Here is a 15,245-nt window from a genome sequence, read left to right on the forward strand (position 1 = left end):
TTCCCTAAACGTGTGAAAATGGAGTTGCTCCATTTGAAACATCATGCAGATGAGAAAGTTGAGCGTTAACAAAAACAAAAAAAATAATATAGTAGGCCAATGTGTTGCCAAACTAGACAGAAGAATAGCAAGGACAAGAGTGAAGTAAGGGGGTGAGGAAGATGTGGGGGAGGAGGACAATGGGTCGGTACCTTTAATTGCAATATAGAATCTCGAAGCAAAGCCCAGCAAAGCTGACCTTGAGGTTTGTAGCATCACATTTTCTGGTGCTTCTTCTGTGCTGCTTCAGTCTGCTTGTAAACTTCTATTCAGCTTCATCTCTATCCTTCTTCAGTGGCCTGGTTGTCCAGGAACACAGCCCCTTTATTTCCCAGCCAGGTATGACCACTTCCTTTAAATGATACGTAGAGAGCCCCGCCAACCCCTCCCACCAGGATCCTATTAGACCCTGTGATGACAATGCATAGTATAAAAGCTGAGAAGTCAGGATCAAGTATTTAAAAAATGCATTTTGCTATCTTATTGGGGGATACAAGTGTGGGGATGTTTATATTGGTTGTTTTGAGTTCAGCTTTCAGACATTGCTCTCTCTGCTAGAGACACAAAGCACAGAAGTCTTACTCAGAGCTCCACCTCCTGATGATAAGAGCCAAATAATTCATATTTACCTATGGGTAATGCAGGGAGAGGGATGCAGGGAGGCTTACACCTTTGGGTTATACTGCCGTCTACAGGAGTATTGGACACTGGCAAAAAAAACCTGTAGGCCAGTCCAGGGTATAACTCCTACTACCAGTATGCTTTAGTTTGGTAACAAAGCAGTACCAAGAGCATGATTATATAAACCGAGTGGGAGGAACCTGTGTTCCTTAATGGACTGTAAAACACATTTTTTGGAGTTCTTTAAAGCAGACCTTTACACCCTTTCACTAAAAATAACCTCAGCATGCAGCTCTGCAGGTGGACATGAACTCATCTTACATTCGTTAAACAAGCATATTTTTCTTTTATTTACAATTGATATTTATCCACATCCTGGTCCTCTTGGGCATTAGTGATCTAATGTGACCAAGTGTTGCATCCTGGAAAGGTTATATCATATGCGCTTTGCTGGGAAATCTCATCTGTAATCTTGCGAGATCTCAGGGCAAAGGCATTTTCCTCCCCCAAGATGATGAGCATGGTCACATGTCCTAGTCACATGTGCCAGGGTTCCAGGAAGTATAGGAAGATGTATGAATCTGCCCTTAGAAAAAAGCAGTGCAAATGAGTGGTGGAAAACAGTAAAAAAAAATATTGACAAGCCTACATAAAAGCATAGAACCTGAGGACTGTCTGCAGCTCAAAGAGCTCTCTGTAGGACCATACGCCCAAAGCTTGCATCAATGGAGGCCTTAACATCCACCTGCTAAAACTGAGAGAACGTCTAAACAGAAGACCAGGTGGTGGCTCTGAGAAACAGATGCCTGATGCAGAAAGGCACAAGAAGCACATACTTATCTGGTAGAGTGTGCCTTTGACAGGTAAGGCTGGAACTTTAGCCTTAAACCATTAGGCTTGTATAATGATCAGTCAAAGCCACTGAGAAATGGTGGAATAAGACGCAGTGTGCTGCTTTGCTGCTGACGCAGGCACCTTTTTACAAATCATTCTCTTGGTTTGGATTAAATTACCCAAGAGCTCTGAGTTCAATGGACATTTAGATCAGAGCTTTGCAGCGGAGAACCAGATTCAAATCCCACAGAGACAGAGGGCACTGGACCGGGGGCGGGGACCATATGGTAAACCCCCTGCAGAAAGGTCTTGATCAAAGAGTGGGAAGCCAATGGTCTCTGAAAAGAACAGAAAAAGCAGAGGCATGGCCCTTGATGGTGCCAAATGTTGGTCAAGACCCAACTTTAGGAAAGAGACAATCTGTCCCATGAAGAAACTACTGAGATGAAAGCCCTCACTCACACCTAGCAAAGTAGACCTGCCATGTCTGATGATAGACCTTGCGGGAAGTGAAGTGGACTTTCTAGCCTTGAGCATCGTAGGAACCGCAGCCTCAGAGATGACCTTAAAGCATAGAGGAATAGGAGGAGCACCAAACCACATGGTAAAATAGTCTAAATCACTTTAATGGTTCTCAGCAATAACACATTAAACAGCCAATGCATTTTGACAGTCAACCCACTAACCCTTTTATCCAAGTCAAAGCTTAAAATCAAATCAGGGAAAAACAGGCATTGCTAGACTGATATGTATCCATTACGATAGATCAGGAGGGTCAGTGAGAGAAAGTGCCAACATTAGTGGTGGTAACATTCCTTAATAGATTCAACCATGTAGCTTATCAATCCACATAAATCTGGCTATAGAAAAGGAAGACAAAATACATAAACTGTAAATACAGAAAACACAATCTTTCCAAGTAAATGAGATCACCTGGGAGTTGCTCAAGTCTTCCAGTCTGTCTAACATGTCCGAATTCATAGAGAAATCAATGTTCCAACAGTCTTCAATCCAAGTCTGTAACAGGACGAGCGATCGATGGTAGATTTTTACATTCAAACAGCACTGGTCTGTGTCTTCCCTGGGAATAAATGGAAATATTAATTGTAGATCAACTGACAAAATAGGCCTAGTTTAGCTATGCAACTCCACTGACAATTGCTGATGTCACTGAGATCCAACTGACTACAATAACCAAGACTAAAATCTAATTAGTAGTACCATGGATATTATATGCATTATGTGGCCTGTTATTTACAAATTGGAAAAAGGGCATTGATTGATGAAGAACTCCAGGAAGGGTGTTAAAAATGTACACCCTGCACTGCAAGGGTTAAGAGCTCGTTTTATCTAGAAAATAAAGAAGCGATACTCACCCAAATCTCAGTTCCGCCTCACTGCTAGACCGGTCCCTCTTCTCCCCCAAGGTCCAACGGTCTAAGAACCTGTGACGTCATCACGTCTAATGCAGGTCCATAAGACGTGAGGACACCGCAGGACATACCACAGCTGAAGCGGGGGGCTAGAGAGGTGACAAGTCATTGCCACTGGGCCAAGGATCTGGTAAATATTTCTTCTTTATTTTCGCCCGTAGACCAAAATGAGCACTTAACCCCTGAAGTACAAGGGGCATTTAAAAAAAAAAAATCCTTCTTTAAAAAGAGCCAAGGTCAACTTAAATATTTTTTGTTCTACTCACTTCCCTAAACACAACCTTATATTCTGTCTCGAGGGCTACTGATCTGCGACGAATACTAGACGCCCCAATAATCTGTGGTCTGTGTTCACTTTGGGAGTCTATTAGAGCTTTGCTGTGCCTGTTCCGTTCCTCGCAGTGGTCAGTTATGGAGGAGAAGTGGCCATGGACAGCTCTTAATTTTATTCCTTACACATAAACATGACTTCAGAACGTCAAAGGCACTCAGAGTATTCTCACAAGGCAGTTTATCTGAAATCACCTTCCATATTTATAAATGGTATTCAGCAGAATTCTTTAAAGAAAAAGTCCCGTAACATTTTTTTTATTACAATAGGGCTTAGGGCTCCGCGTTGCAACTGCTCGATTTTGTCTAGGTGCCAAAATAAGAACAAGTTATACTTGCCTAATGCTCTGAGCCGGCTTGTTCTTAGACCGGTACCTAGAGCCCCTCTTCCCCTCCTCTGCAACAATCTATATTGTTCTGTTTCTCATCATAACTATACACAGTGAGGACATTGAGGACGGTTGCAATGCTGCTGTGGAGGAGTAGACAGGCTGGAGGGATCACTGTGACAGCTGGCGGGTTCGGAGCTTTAGGTGAGTATAACACTGTTATTTTTGAGCCTAGACAACACCAAGCACTTATCCCATACAGTGTGGGGGCAGCCCCTCTGCTAGGGTTAAGAAAAGGTTTTGCTGGAGTTCTTCTTTAACTCATGTGGGATGTTGTGTCAGTCTTCCAAAAAGAATGACACTTTTGTAATTCTGCAACATGCATCAGTCACCCACAGATCGGTGATATTTCTAAGGACTGGATTGATAGAAGATAGTAAAATCTATGTACAAAATTATGATTTCCAGCCACAGAATTTCAAAATGAAATATGTTACAGGTTTTAGAAGAAATCGTCATTAGGTGTGTAGCAAATAATTCATTAGTACCTTGGTGCTGTGTTATTAATCCGGTCAATAAGGAATTGCAGCAAATCTTCCTGGGAACAGAAATATCGGAACGTGTAGAGCAACTGCTGCACATAGCCATCCAGAACAGCATTCCTGTAATACAAGTATACACATGGAACACTCTGAATACTGTATACAATATGCTATGCAGTATACATTGGAAGTAGGTATGTCAATGACAGCTGTGACATTTACTCAGCAAGGCATAAAACAAAATGTAACGCATGCCTGGATCAGGATGGTGGCATACAAAAGGGGTTATCGGAAGCTCACTTATCAAGTAACAGTGCTAAGCTGGCAATACACAGTTTGAATTTAATCTGTGGGTGTCCCTGTCGTCACCACGTGACCTAAATTTAAAAAAAAAAAAGAAATCAACAAAGCAGCCAGGAAAATTGTCAGCCGAACAGTTAGGCTGGGTTCACACCTAGGCATTTTTCCGCGCGTTCATACTCGCACGAAAAACGCTCAAACAGGGAAATGCCATTATTTTCAATGTGCATGGTTCCCATCTGGGCGGTTTTCCGCGAGTACGAACGTGCGGGAAACCGCCCTACGCCCAAAGAAGTACATGTACTTCTTTGGGGCGTTTTGGTCGGGCGGTTCCATTGGGATACAGCCAAGTATCCCTCGGAAACGCGCTTTTTTGCGCGCTGTTTTTTTACCGCGAATCGCGGTAAAAAAAAACGTACGATAAACGTGCATATTCAATCCGCCTAGGTGTGAACCCAGCCTTACTCTTTAGGTATTCTGATGGCCACAGGCATTGGCTCTCCGACTACAATAGCCATCAGGGGAGATTCCTTTAGGGCTGCAACAGCTAATCGACATAATCGATTATAATCGATTATTGAAAAAGTTGTCAACTTTTTCAATAATCGATTAATCGGCTTCATCATCCATGCTATTTAACGTGGATAGTGTGGATGGAGGAATTGAGCGATTTGGCTGCCAAATCAGCTGTTGATGAGATCTATGCATTCTCACACAGGACAAAACAGTATACAATTTTCCGGCCATCAGTCCTGATACATGTTCTCCCTTAGTAACCCCTGATGAGGTGCATATTTGTATGAGTACCCAAAAAGTAGATTATTTCTCTAATGTCCCCTCAGCCCTACACTGAATAAAGGTGTATCTGGACTATTCGACGGAGTGTGGCACTTTAATTCACAATCCTGCAATTTGGTATTACAACATGAGGAGACAGTGGAGATCTTCTGGGCTATAGACGCTGCCAATCCGATAGTCAGATCACCTATACCGACTCTTTCACATAATTGGTCGGCCACATCAATAGGATAAACCTAGAAGGCCCGGTGATTCTTCTTCTATTAGACCCCTAGTGTCCCCTTTCTACTTCAAAGAAGCTCTTCAAGCGCAGGTTGTGCTGGATCAGCTTCTTCCCTGGCTTCTTTAGGCAGGGAATGACAGCTGAGAAGCCAGAAGTGATGCAATCAGCGTTGCTTCCGGCTACATTCAGCGTGGACGAGATCAGCGAATGGATGTTTGCTGGTCTCTCTCTCTTTGCTTCCTGCTGACACCCAAGAAGCTAGTTCCAGGCCTGCAGAAGGGGCAGAGGAGCCCGGGAAACAAGGCGGGGGTATCAGGCATGGTGGAGGGCTCTGTCTTCCAGCCCCTGGAAGCGAGCTGGCTGCTGTTTAGCCAGCAGAATACTTCCAGTGTAAAGCCGACAGTCAGCTATACACAGGTAAACAGACTCCCTATAGCTATAGCTGCCAGGTATATCTATTAGAGCTGCAGCTAACGATTATTTTCAAAATCGGTTAGACGATTATTACATTCGATTAATCGGTTAATCGGATAAAAAATAAAATACATTTTAAAAAATGGCTCCAGTGATGGGACTTCTAGTTTGTATTGAGATTGTAGTCCATCACAGGAGCAAGCTTGGAGCGGTGGAAGTAAAAAAGAAAAAGAAAAAAAAATGAAGTGTGGGTAACAATATAGTGACCATGATTTGGATGAATGAAAACCTCCACAGACATATAGCTACCAGGACTCTGTTTACAGGGGCCCGCTGCCAACGACGTATGACATATCTTTGGCAGTGAAAAGGTTAATGTAATATATTGCAGAGGAGGCTGAACTAGTTTTCATTGTTAAGCAAAAGAACATTTTCAGCAAGAGTGAGCGAAGCACAAAGTGTGTTATTGTCGGGATTACCAAGTAAAAAAAAAAAAAAGAAAACGAATGCAACCATCTCATGTTAGGAAGCTGCAACATATTACATTTTGGGGTTTGACACTTTAATGACTCCCAACTGCTGAGTAACCTAAGCTACGGCCCTAATACTTTACTCTTTTCACGTCTGAAAGAGCTGCTGTGAACAATTCCTAGTCGTGTCCTCTGGTTGGGTTATAGATGGCTGTCACCAATCACCTCCCACCTAGGGGTGAAATATGTATTCCACTGACAATGTACAATATTGTATGTCCCTATGTTTTGTCGCTTTGTTTTTATGTGGTCCTCGCTTCCTGTTCCGAGGTCCCCAATACTTCAAGCACAGCCAAGCACTTTGGAGTGACTGGCACTGATCACAGTAAAGTTTCATCCTTCAGAAACGGTTTCCTTGCAGTTATACCACATTAAAGCCACATCTGGAAATAAAGTGGTTTGAATGGAGCTTTAGAAATTGTTGAAGTAGAGGCACACCGAGAATAGAATAAAGACCATACAACACAGAGGATCTGTAGACCACATCAGCTCTTCAGCTGTGTACCCCTTAGCCCTCATTCACATGGGCATAGAAGGAACGCAAGTGCAGAAACATGCGCATCTTTAGAGCTTTGTATTGGCATGTATGAGCGCGTATATACGAGCACGCGGCCCATATGCATTTAACGTGCAGATTCTTTTTAGCATTAGAAACATTATATTCTAAGTGTGTGTACACGCATATGCGCAAACACATGCGTTCATGCGTAAAATATGCATGATTTAGGGCCCCCGAACGCAGTCCTGTTCCATTTTTGTGCACACCCGGCGGAGAGGAAGGAGCATTCGCCGAAAGGTAAGTATACCGAGGAGAGGGGGGGATTATTCAATTTTCACAAATTCACCTGGGAGTGTGGACTTGCCCTTTAAGTGTGTACCTAAGGTATCCAATATGTATTCAAATATATGTGTGCGCAAAACACAAGCATGCACATACTGTTTATGTTACATGTTATGTATAACAAAAAACACAGCTTCTGTATTTCAAGAACAAAGGAAGATGTGTGTGGCATGGTCTCTGTGAAATGTACAAAAGTAACATATGTCAGACAAAGCTGAATAAAAGGAAGATAAAGATTGCGCTCCCTCAACCAGAGAACAATATAAATGCCCATTGTAAAGTGCACCTGAATTGCTAGTAGAGGGCCAGACTTTAACAATATCTCTGTGGAAACTGCTGTCCTTGAACCATTCCTGGATTCCAGCAATTATCAAGAGCACAATAAAATTCATGGTTATCTGCAAATTAAATTCAGCTATCTTTCAACAACGCTTCTACAGCTCTGAAAATGACATTTTTGAATTCCAGATTCACAACAAATTCTAAATTGGCTGCAGAAAGTTCTCTAATACATGAGTACCTGGGTCAGTAACATGCATGAGGAAACTTAAGGGCTTCTTCACACCAAGCGCGGAGCAGATCCAGAGCAGAGCAGGTGCAGACCGGATCAAAACTGCATCCAATGTATTCCTATGGTATTTTGAGCTCCAGTTCACATCGCAGCGTGCAGATCCAGAGCAGATCCAGAGCAGGTGAAAAAACTGCGGCCAGCCCTATTTTACCTGCTCTGGAACGCATCAAAAACGCATGCAATACGCAAAAACGCATGCAAGTGCCTGAAAGCCCATGTTAAACTTAAAAACATTTTTTTTTTAACCAAAAACGGCCCGAAATGCATCAAAAACGCGGCAAAACCCGCTGCACTGCGTGTGCAGAAACCTGACCGGATCTGCTCTGCATTTGGTGTGAACAAGGCCTTAGACATAACAGCAGATGTATACAAAAAAAAAACAGCAGGAAAATGTCCCTAAAAGATATTCATAACTAAAACAAAACGAGAACACTGCTAGATGGATAATAAAGCACCTTTGTCAGATCAAGCATCAATCGGGGCCTTTCCTATTTGCACACATCTTTCAAATTGTAGCTCTGTAGAACAAGACCTCGCATAGCTAGGCCTTACTAGATGCCATTATTGAAGTTTCCTTTACAAGAAACAATAATGGCTTATTACAAGCGGGGGGGTCATTTAAGTTACGACTCGAAAATGACTTGCTGTATCTATAACAGAAATGATTAGGGAGCAGATTTCATTTGTAACTTAAAGCAAACCTGCAGTAGAGGTACGCAAGCAATCCAAGAGGTGTTCCAGCCTGCAGATTTTTGGATGTGTTGTCCCGGCTATGACCTCTGTCATTGTATATTAGAAGGAAGGCGTCATCCTCTGAAGAGCTCAGCGACTTTTGACTTGCAATGTTTGCCACTGTAGGAAGGTCACGTGGCTCAACTCCCCACTGTTCTGCATAAGAAACCTTCATGTATAAAGAAGATGGTTAGAGTCATGATTATTTATTTATTACAGCGCTGACAATATACATTGGGGAGAATTTATCAAAACTGGAGCAGACGAAACCTGGAGAAGCTGTGCATGGTAACCAATCAGCTTCTCTTTCCAGTTCGCTCAGGTATGATTTGAAAATGAAAAAAAGAGAAGCTGATTGGTTGCCATGCACAGCTGCTCCAGTGTTTTGTCTGTTCCGGTTTTGATAAATTCCCCTCACAGTGCTTTACATAGTGCACATTCAGTTGCAGCCCTCATGGACCTTACAGTCCAAGGTTCCTATCAGGGGCGGACTGACCATTCGGGCAGTCGGGCACGGACCGAGGGCCCACGGCCATCAGGGGGCCCGTCATCTCGCCGCTGCCAGACCCGCCCGCATCCACAAGCGCACCTCCTTCGCGCCTTAAGCTCACTGCCCGCCCACATCCACGATCGGCGCAGGGAGAAGAAGAAGTAAGGAGGAGCAGGCGTGGGGGGATGACAGCTGCCGACAGACCTGATCTCAGAAGCAAGTTGCTGGAAACACAGCACTGACGAGGCATCCCTACACTACCAGTGTGCTTTAATTTTCCTCAACCGATAAATTTCTCTACCGCGTCTCTTCCAGGTGCGCATGTCATGAAAACAGCTAATTCGGATGACTCGGCCCCACTTGAAGTGACACAGTGGAGAAAATTTATAGGATCGAGAAAAATTATAGAACACTGACTTTTACACTGTCAGGCCCCTCCCACTAACCTCCCACAGCTCACAGCCCAAAAGCATGGACAGCCAGTCCCCCGGCAATTCATCTTAGTGAATTGGCCCACTATTTTAAAAATAATATGGAGAAACAATTTCTGTGACACAAGAATGTCTATGCAGGTGGGGCGTGTGGGAGGAACTTGTATATGGGCGGAGCACAAGGGGGCCCCATAATCTTGTATTGCCCGGGGGCCCCATGTGTTGTCAGTCCGCCCCTGGTTCCTATCCTATCTCACATGCATACATACAGGGCCGATTTAGAGATGAGCCAATTAACATTCCAGCATGTGTTTGGAGTGTGGGAGGAAACCGACGCACGCACGGGGAGAATCATGCAAACTCCTGGTGTCCAGACTGGGATTTGAACCAGGGACCCCTGGTACGGCATGGCTAATTACTACCCTACTGAGCTGCCCAGATTGATAACCATACTAAGCATTGAGGATCTCAGTATCAGATTTCCTACAACATTCCATAAATTACTATTCATTGAGAAAGCAATACATTTAGAATGTCTTTTTAGAATACTAGGGCAGGGGAATCTCTGGAGTTAGGTAGGAGTTTGAATATCGTCAATGGGGGAATATGCTCCTTGTTAGGGTTCTATTCAGCTGCCAGCTGAGACACTTGGGAGGGAACAGACGGTTTAGGTGAGGTGCATGATTATTAGTGACAGGTCTGGGAGTGATCGAGGACTGGCAATGGTCTCCAGACCCTTGGAATATTATCTACCAATCTATAGAAGGCCTAAGAGAGATTTCTGGTTTCTAGGCTGCACCGATTCATTCCTGGACAGAACATCTCCCGACAAAGATTTATAAATACACTCATACACATACTGTGCACTGCAAATTTCCAACTGTTTAGATTCACCAATTACTCTGGAAAACGTTTGCCAGCAAAGCATCTGGAATGCCCTTCCGAACTTTTACCACCATCCACTTATTTATGGAATATCAGTCTTGGGGTAGACTGGCCCTTAAAGGCCATACCTGAGCTTAGTAAAAAATGTGAAATTGAGCTAAACATAATGCAATTTCCCAGATTGAAACAGAAAAAACACTGTCCAGTTGCTAGAAAACCAGGCTCACTTTTTATATGCAGACTGATATCATAACATGATTACCTGGAGTAATTTTTTGGCCAGTTCCAGGAACTGCACCTTGGACTTCATTTCTTCTGAATGACCTTTAAGCTTGAGTAACAATTCTTTTACATCCGAACCTGCCAAAGAAATAAAAAAATTGTTAACAGTATTTCCCAAACCTGTCCCGAAGTCCCTGAAACACTGCAAGCCTTAGAAGTAGCCACACATGGTGGAGAAAACACTATATAGTTACCCAAGTGAACATCCAAAAAAACATGAACTGCTGATAGGACATGTGGACAGATTTGAGAAGAACATAATTCTAACAATTCTAACATTACATTCTAACCTTGGATGAGTAGAGAAGGTGAATATATGGGGGCTTCACAGGTGAAAAATGAGTTTACTTTAAGATGGGAAAAAAAATTAAAAAATCAATCATTCGCCCGATAAAAAATAACCAAAAAAGCCCAACTCTTTGGACCCCATTCACACTGAGCAATTCGCAGCGCAATTTCAGCTCAAAAATCGCTCAAACATCAGCTCAATGTAACTCGTCTAATGCATTTCAATGGAGCTGTTCACATCTCAGAGCTCAATGTCGCTGATTACGTGTGGCGTCATCAGTTGTCACTGCAGCACCCATCTGAGGATCACAAGGTTTTTCAGTCAGGAGTCCAATGGGACTTCTATGTGATCACCTAATCTCCCTCCCAACGTCCTGAGACTAGCAGTCAGAGGCAACAGTGCCTTAGATCTCATACTACAGCTATACCACTATGAGGTTGTAGGCACACTCACACATCAGGAAGTGATCTGCTATTTTTTGGAAGGAAGTCCAGATAAAAGGTAGTGCTTAGTCACAATTAGCATTAGCATGTTGCCTCTAACATACCAAATATTCACTTTTTCAGTTCAGGTCCACCTTAATTAACTCTTACATGGCCTTATTGTCACATCACTTGCACGTCACATTTGGTCACCCCCAAGCATACAGCTATGAACTCTAGTATACAGTATATCACATAACCAGCCCCCTCCTAATTGACATGTAGCAGGAAGTATGACGATTAAATATATCATAACCTATGTATCAGGTCTGAGTAACTTTCAGTTCGGGCCTAACACAGGCAATTACCACAGTCAACAAACTTCTTTTACCTTTATTTCGCCTTCCCTTCTGCATCAGATTCTGGTAGAGCTTAATGGTCTTCCTGTAATTCTTTGTTTCAATCATAAGCTGCTGTTCGAGTTCCTGGGGAGAACAATTGTATTTTCGGTTTTCAGGTTAACGTTTAATACGGCTGTAAAGGATTTACTATCTGTAAAAACCTTTTTACTGTTTATAGTCCAGTAATAAATGCCTGTATAGAAAAATACATGTAATACACCAGCTAATACTGACCTGTAACAAGCATGCAGCCAGTATAGTCCAAATGAAGTGATTTTCCTGGGGGTCTCATGCTCAACACTGAATTCAAAGTGTATATATAGCCTTTTTAAAGAAGAACTCCAGGATATTTTTTTTATTAACCCTTGCAGTGGGGCTACCCCCACACTGCAAGGGTTAAGTGCTCTTTTGTATCTAGGTGCTAAAATAACAAAGTTATACTCACCTGAATCTATTTTTATTTTTTATGGGGCCTGTTTATACCTATACATTGTGCAGCAGTGTGACTTTGCAAAAGGCGTTTCTTTTGGTACCACAGTGCATTTCTGGTCCCATAGACTTCAACAGGAAGGCATGATCACACATGAAACATTTTATGATTTTTTTTAAACACAGGACAACAAGCCCCCGCCCCCTTGCAACCTATACTTTATTTCACCTTCATTGGCCAACAACGCACAAGTCCTGTTTACACTTGCACATCTACAAATTCATGCGTTTTTGTAGCACATTTTTGAGTGCTTGATACATGTTTTTGATGCACTGTAATGTGTTTTCTTGCATTTTCAAACTCCTTGCATTTTTTTTTTTTTTTTAATTTTGGCCAATGACTAGCAATATCTGCTGTAATATTTCAATTCAGCCTGATTAGAGTAGATGTTGCTAGGAGGAGGAGACTGGTTGCTATGTGCAAAAACACACTGAGACGCATGTATGTGCACATCCATTAAAGTCTACGAGGCCAAAACGCCAATGTAGCACCAAAATAAGCACCCACACCTTTTTCCAAGTCACACGACAGGCCAAGGCATAGGGGTAAACAGGCACCATAGAAAATAATGGCGTTCCCCTTGGCATGTGACAGCCAAAAGCGGGACAAATCGCACAGGTGTGAATGGGAACCGATGCATAAAAAGCAACGTTAAACACACTTAAAAGCCTATAAAAAGTAGATATGCGAGTGTGAATAGAGAGTTACTTTCAGCACTGGTGACAATGGTTAGAATAGAGGGGTGAATCTCCCCCAGTGGAAACCCAGATAGCAATAAGGACCTGAGAGAGTTTCTGATCCCTCATACAAACACTTTAAGGTGATACAGGTTGAGGAGTGGGACTCCATTGCTTTCCTTTTTAAAAAAAGGAAGAGCAGAGAGATCGTTGTTGCAGCATTCCCCAGAAATATGAAAAGTCTGTGGGTGAGTCAACCAAGCAGAAGCTGAATTCAGTTAATACATTACAACTGCAATACATTTCTAAGCCAAGTTGGACAAACTGCAAAATACGGTATTTTTTATTTTTATGCCAAAACATGATATGATATAAGCAAGGACAGCATTGTTAGCATTGTGAACATTACATTTGCAACCTTACCAGCCGTTTGGCTTCTATGCTCTTCGAACATTTATCCTTCTGCCTCCCAAGGACGCTGACATAGTGCTGGACATCAGGATCAAACAACTCGGACCCGTAAAATGCACTGGACCAGCCGGAACCACACTTGTACACCTCGGACGGACAGACGGACATGTTCTCCCGCTGATTCAGCGACGACGACTCACTGGCATCTTCATTCTCTTCAGTGAAATCGGGACTCGCACACAAACTGTTACAATCGGAGAGGACTCTGTACATGAATTCCTCCTCATTCTCTGCTGGCGCTCGAGGGGTTTGTGGTTGATGATCCTTTTCGGTGGTCTGTGGTTGGAAATCAGTCATATCTATCTCATCAAATGAAGTGTGAATCTCCGTGCCAGCCGCCACCTGCGTCTCGGAACCTTTAAAAGGCAAGACGGAAAGGTCATGTGTAGGAGATATCACACTGCGTTTTCTTGAAAGGCCCAAAATGCCACTGAATTACACATTAAACACTTGTCACAGAGATTCTAAACATGTCAGAATATGAAGTGTACACAAAGCTCCTTAAAAGGGAAAGTAAAGTATTACTGGTTTTAGATAAACATGTACAAGATCAGCTTAATGTAAATAAATTCTCACAATGCAAGGTCTATGGGTCAGCTGATATCTAATCCACCTGTTAAACACATATCAGAAGAAAATCTACCTTTTCTCTTGTGGCAACTGGACAAACTACATGCAATACAATACCAAAATTAACACGCAAGAATGTACAAAAAGTCGCACAAAAATTGTACTTTAATGCTCAATTAACTCTTAAATTGGGAAGACAACATAACCCTGATGTAACCACATAAAAACACAAAATAGTAGAACCTGGGGTGGACCAAATTTCCTTTTCAGCATATCACAGCTGAGTAGGCCAAGAGAAGAAAATGTGATGCAAAAGGAGCTTCCCCTTTTTCACTGTGCATCATGTAATAGATGGCCAGACCAGCCTCTCTCAACCAGAGTTTCATGGGACCCTGGGGTCCCTCCAGAGATTGTTCGGGGTCCCTTGAGCAATTAACAATTTCGGCCTCTCAGAGAGTTAACCGCTGACACCAATGAACTTTTAAGCCATCTCTAAGAAAGGGGCATTCTTCCCAATGAGCACCAATGTAGGAAACAGTGTTCTCCACTAACCACCACCAGTGTAAAATGACCCTTCTCCACTGACCACCAATGTAAGGGGGGCCTTCTCCAATGACCAACAATGTAAGGGGGCACTTCTCCACTGACCAACAATGTAAGGGGGCACTTCTCCACTGACCAACAATCTAAGATGTCTCTTCTCCACTAACCACCAATGTAAAATTACCCTTCTCCACTGGCCACCAATGTAAGAGGCCCTTCGCGGCTGACCACCAATGTGCGGGGGGCCTTCTCCACTGACCACCAATTTAAGGCACTACATTTTTTTGCTGTGGTTTTTTTTCAGCTGTTACTACGATTCCTTTCATTGCATTGTTATTACTGTAAATAATTTTTTCAGAACAGCTTCAGGTGTCAAAAAGTATTCCACATTCCTTATTCTTTTAGTTATTCCTATATATATCATCCTACTGTTTACACGAACGTACCATGGGTTGGTTGTAGATACAGTAATTATTAGCAGGGGCTTCCTGAGACCTGAAAATTACTATGATGGTGCCTTCATACTAAAAAGCTTGAGAAAGGCTGCTATAGACACAATTTTTTTAGGATGTCATAACCTGGATTGCATGGATGGTAAAAAGGATAACTTCTTATACTATGGTGAAGGTCACTGCTGAGCTCTGAGCTAGTGGCCAGGTTGGTATGGTGATCTAAAGGCTTTAGTGTTTTCTGAGTCAAGTCAACAGATATACAGATAAGCAGTTGTCACATCACTTGCTACATGCTTGTTCTGGTT

The 15,245-nt window shown here is 42.7% G+C and overlaps 1 protein-coding gene across 1 annotated transcript in view; it reads right to left on the reverse strand.

The window, feature by feature from the left end:
* The window catches only part of KNDC1 (kinase non-catalytic C-lobe domain containing 1), a 98,388-nt gene that overhangs the window by 22,164 nt on the left and 60,979 nt on the right, over positions 1 to 15,245 (reverse strand). The window contains exons 17-22 of the mRNA XM_018558894.1: positions 13,328 to 13,731; positions 11,728 to 11,821; positions 10,606 to 10,703; positions 8,507 to 8,706; positions 4,135 to 4,248; positions 2,428 to 2,575 (exon numbers count right to left, since the gene is read on the reverse strand). Coding sequence (XP_018414396.1) covers positions 2,428 to 2,575; positions 4,135 to 4,248; positions 8,507 to 8,706; positions 10,606 to 10,703; positions 11,728 to 11,821; positions 13,328 to 13,731 — 1,058 coding nt within the window. The remainder of the gene's footprint in view (positions 1 to 2,427; positions 2,576 to 4,134; positions 4,249 to 8,506; positions 8,707 to 10,605; positions 10,704 to 11,727; positions 11,822 to 13,327; positions 13,732 to 15,245) is intronic.

This window comes from Nanorana parkeri, unplaced genomic scaffold (genome assembly GCF_000935625.1).
Source record: "Nanorana parkeri isolate BGI_ZX_2015 unplaced genomic scaffold, ASM93562v1 scaffold366, whole genome shotgun sequence".
In the NCBI taxonomy this organism is placed as follows: domain Eukaryota; kingdom Metazoa; phylum Chordata; class Amphibia; order Anura; family Dicroglossidae; genus Nanorana; species Nanorana parkeri.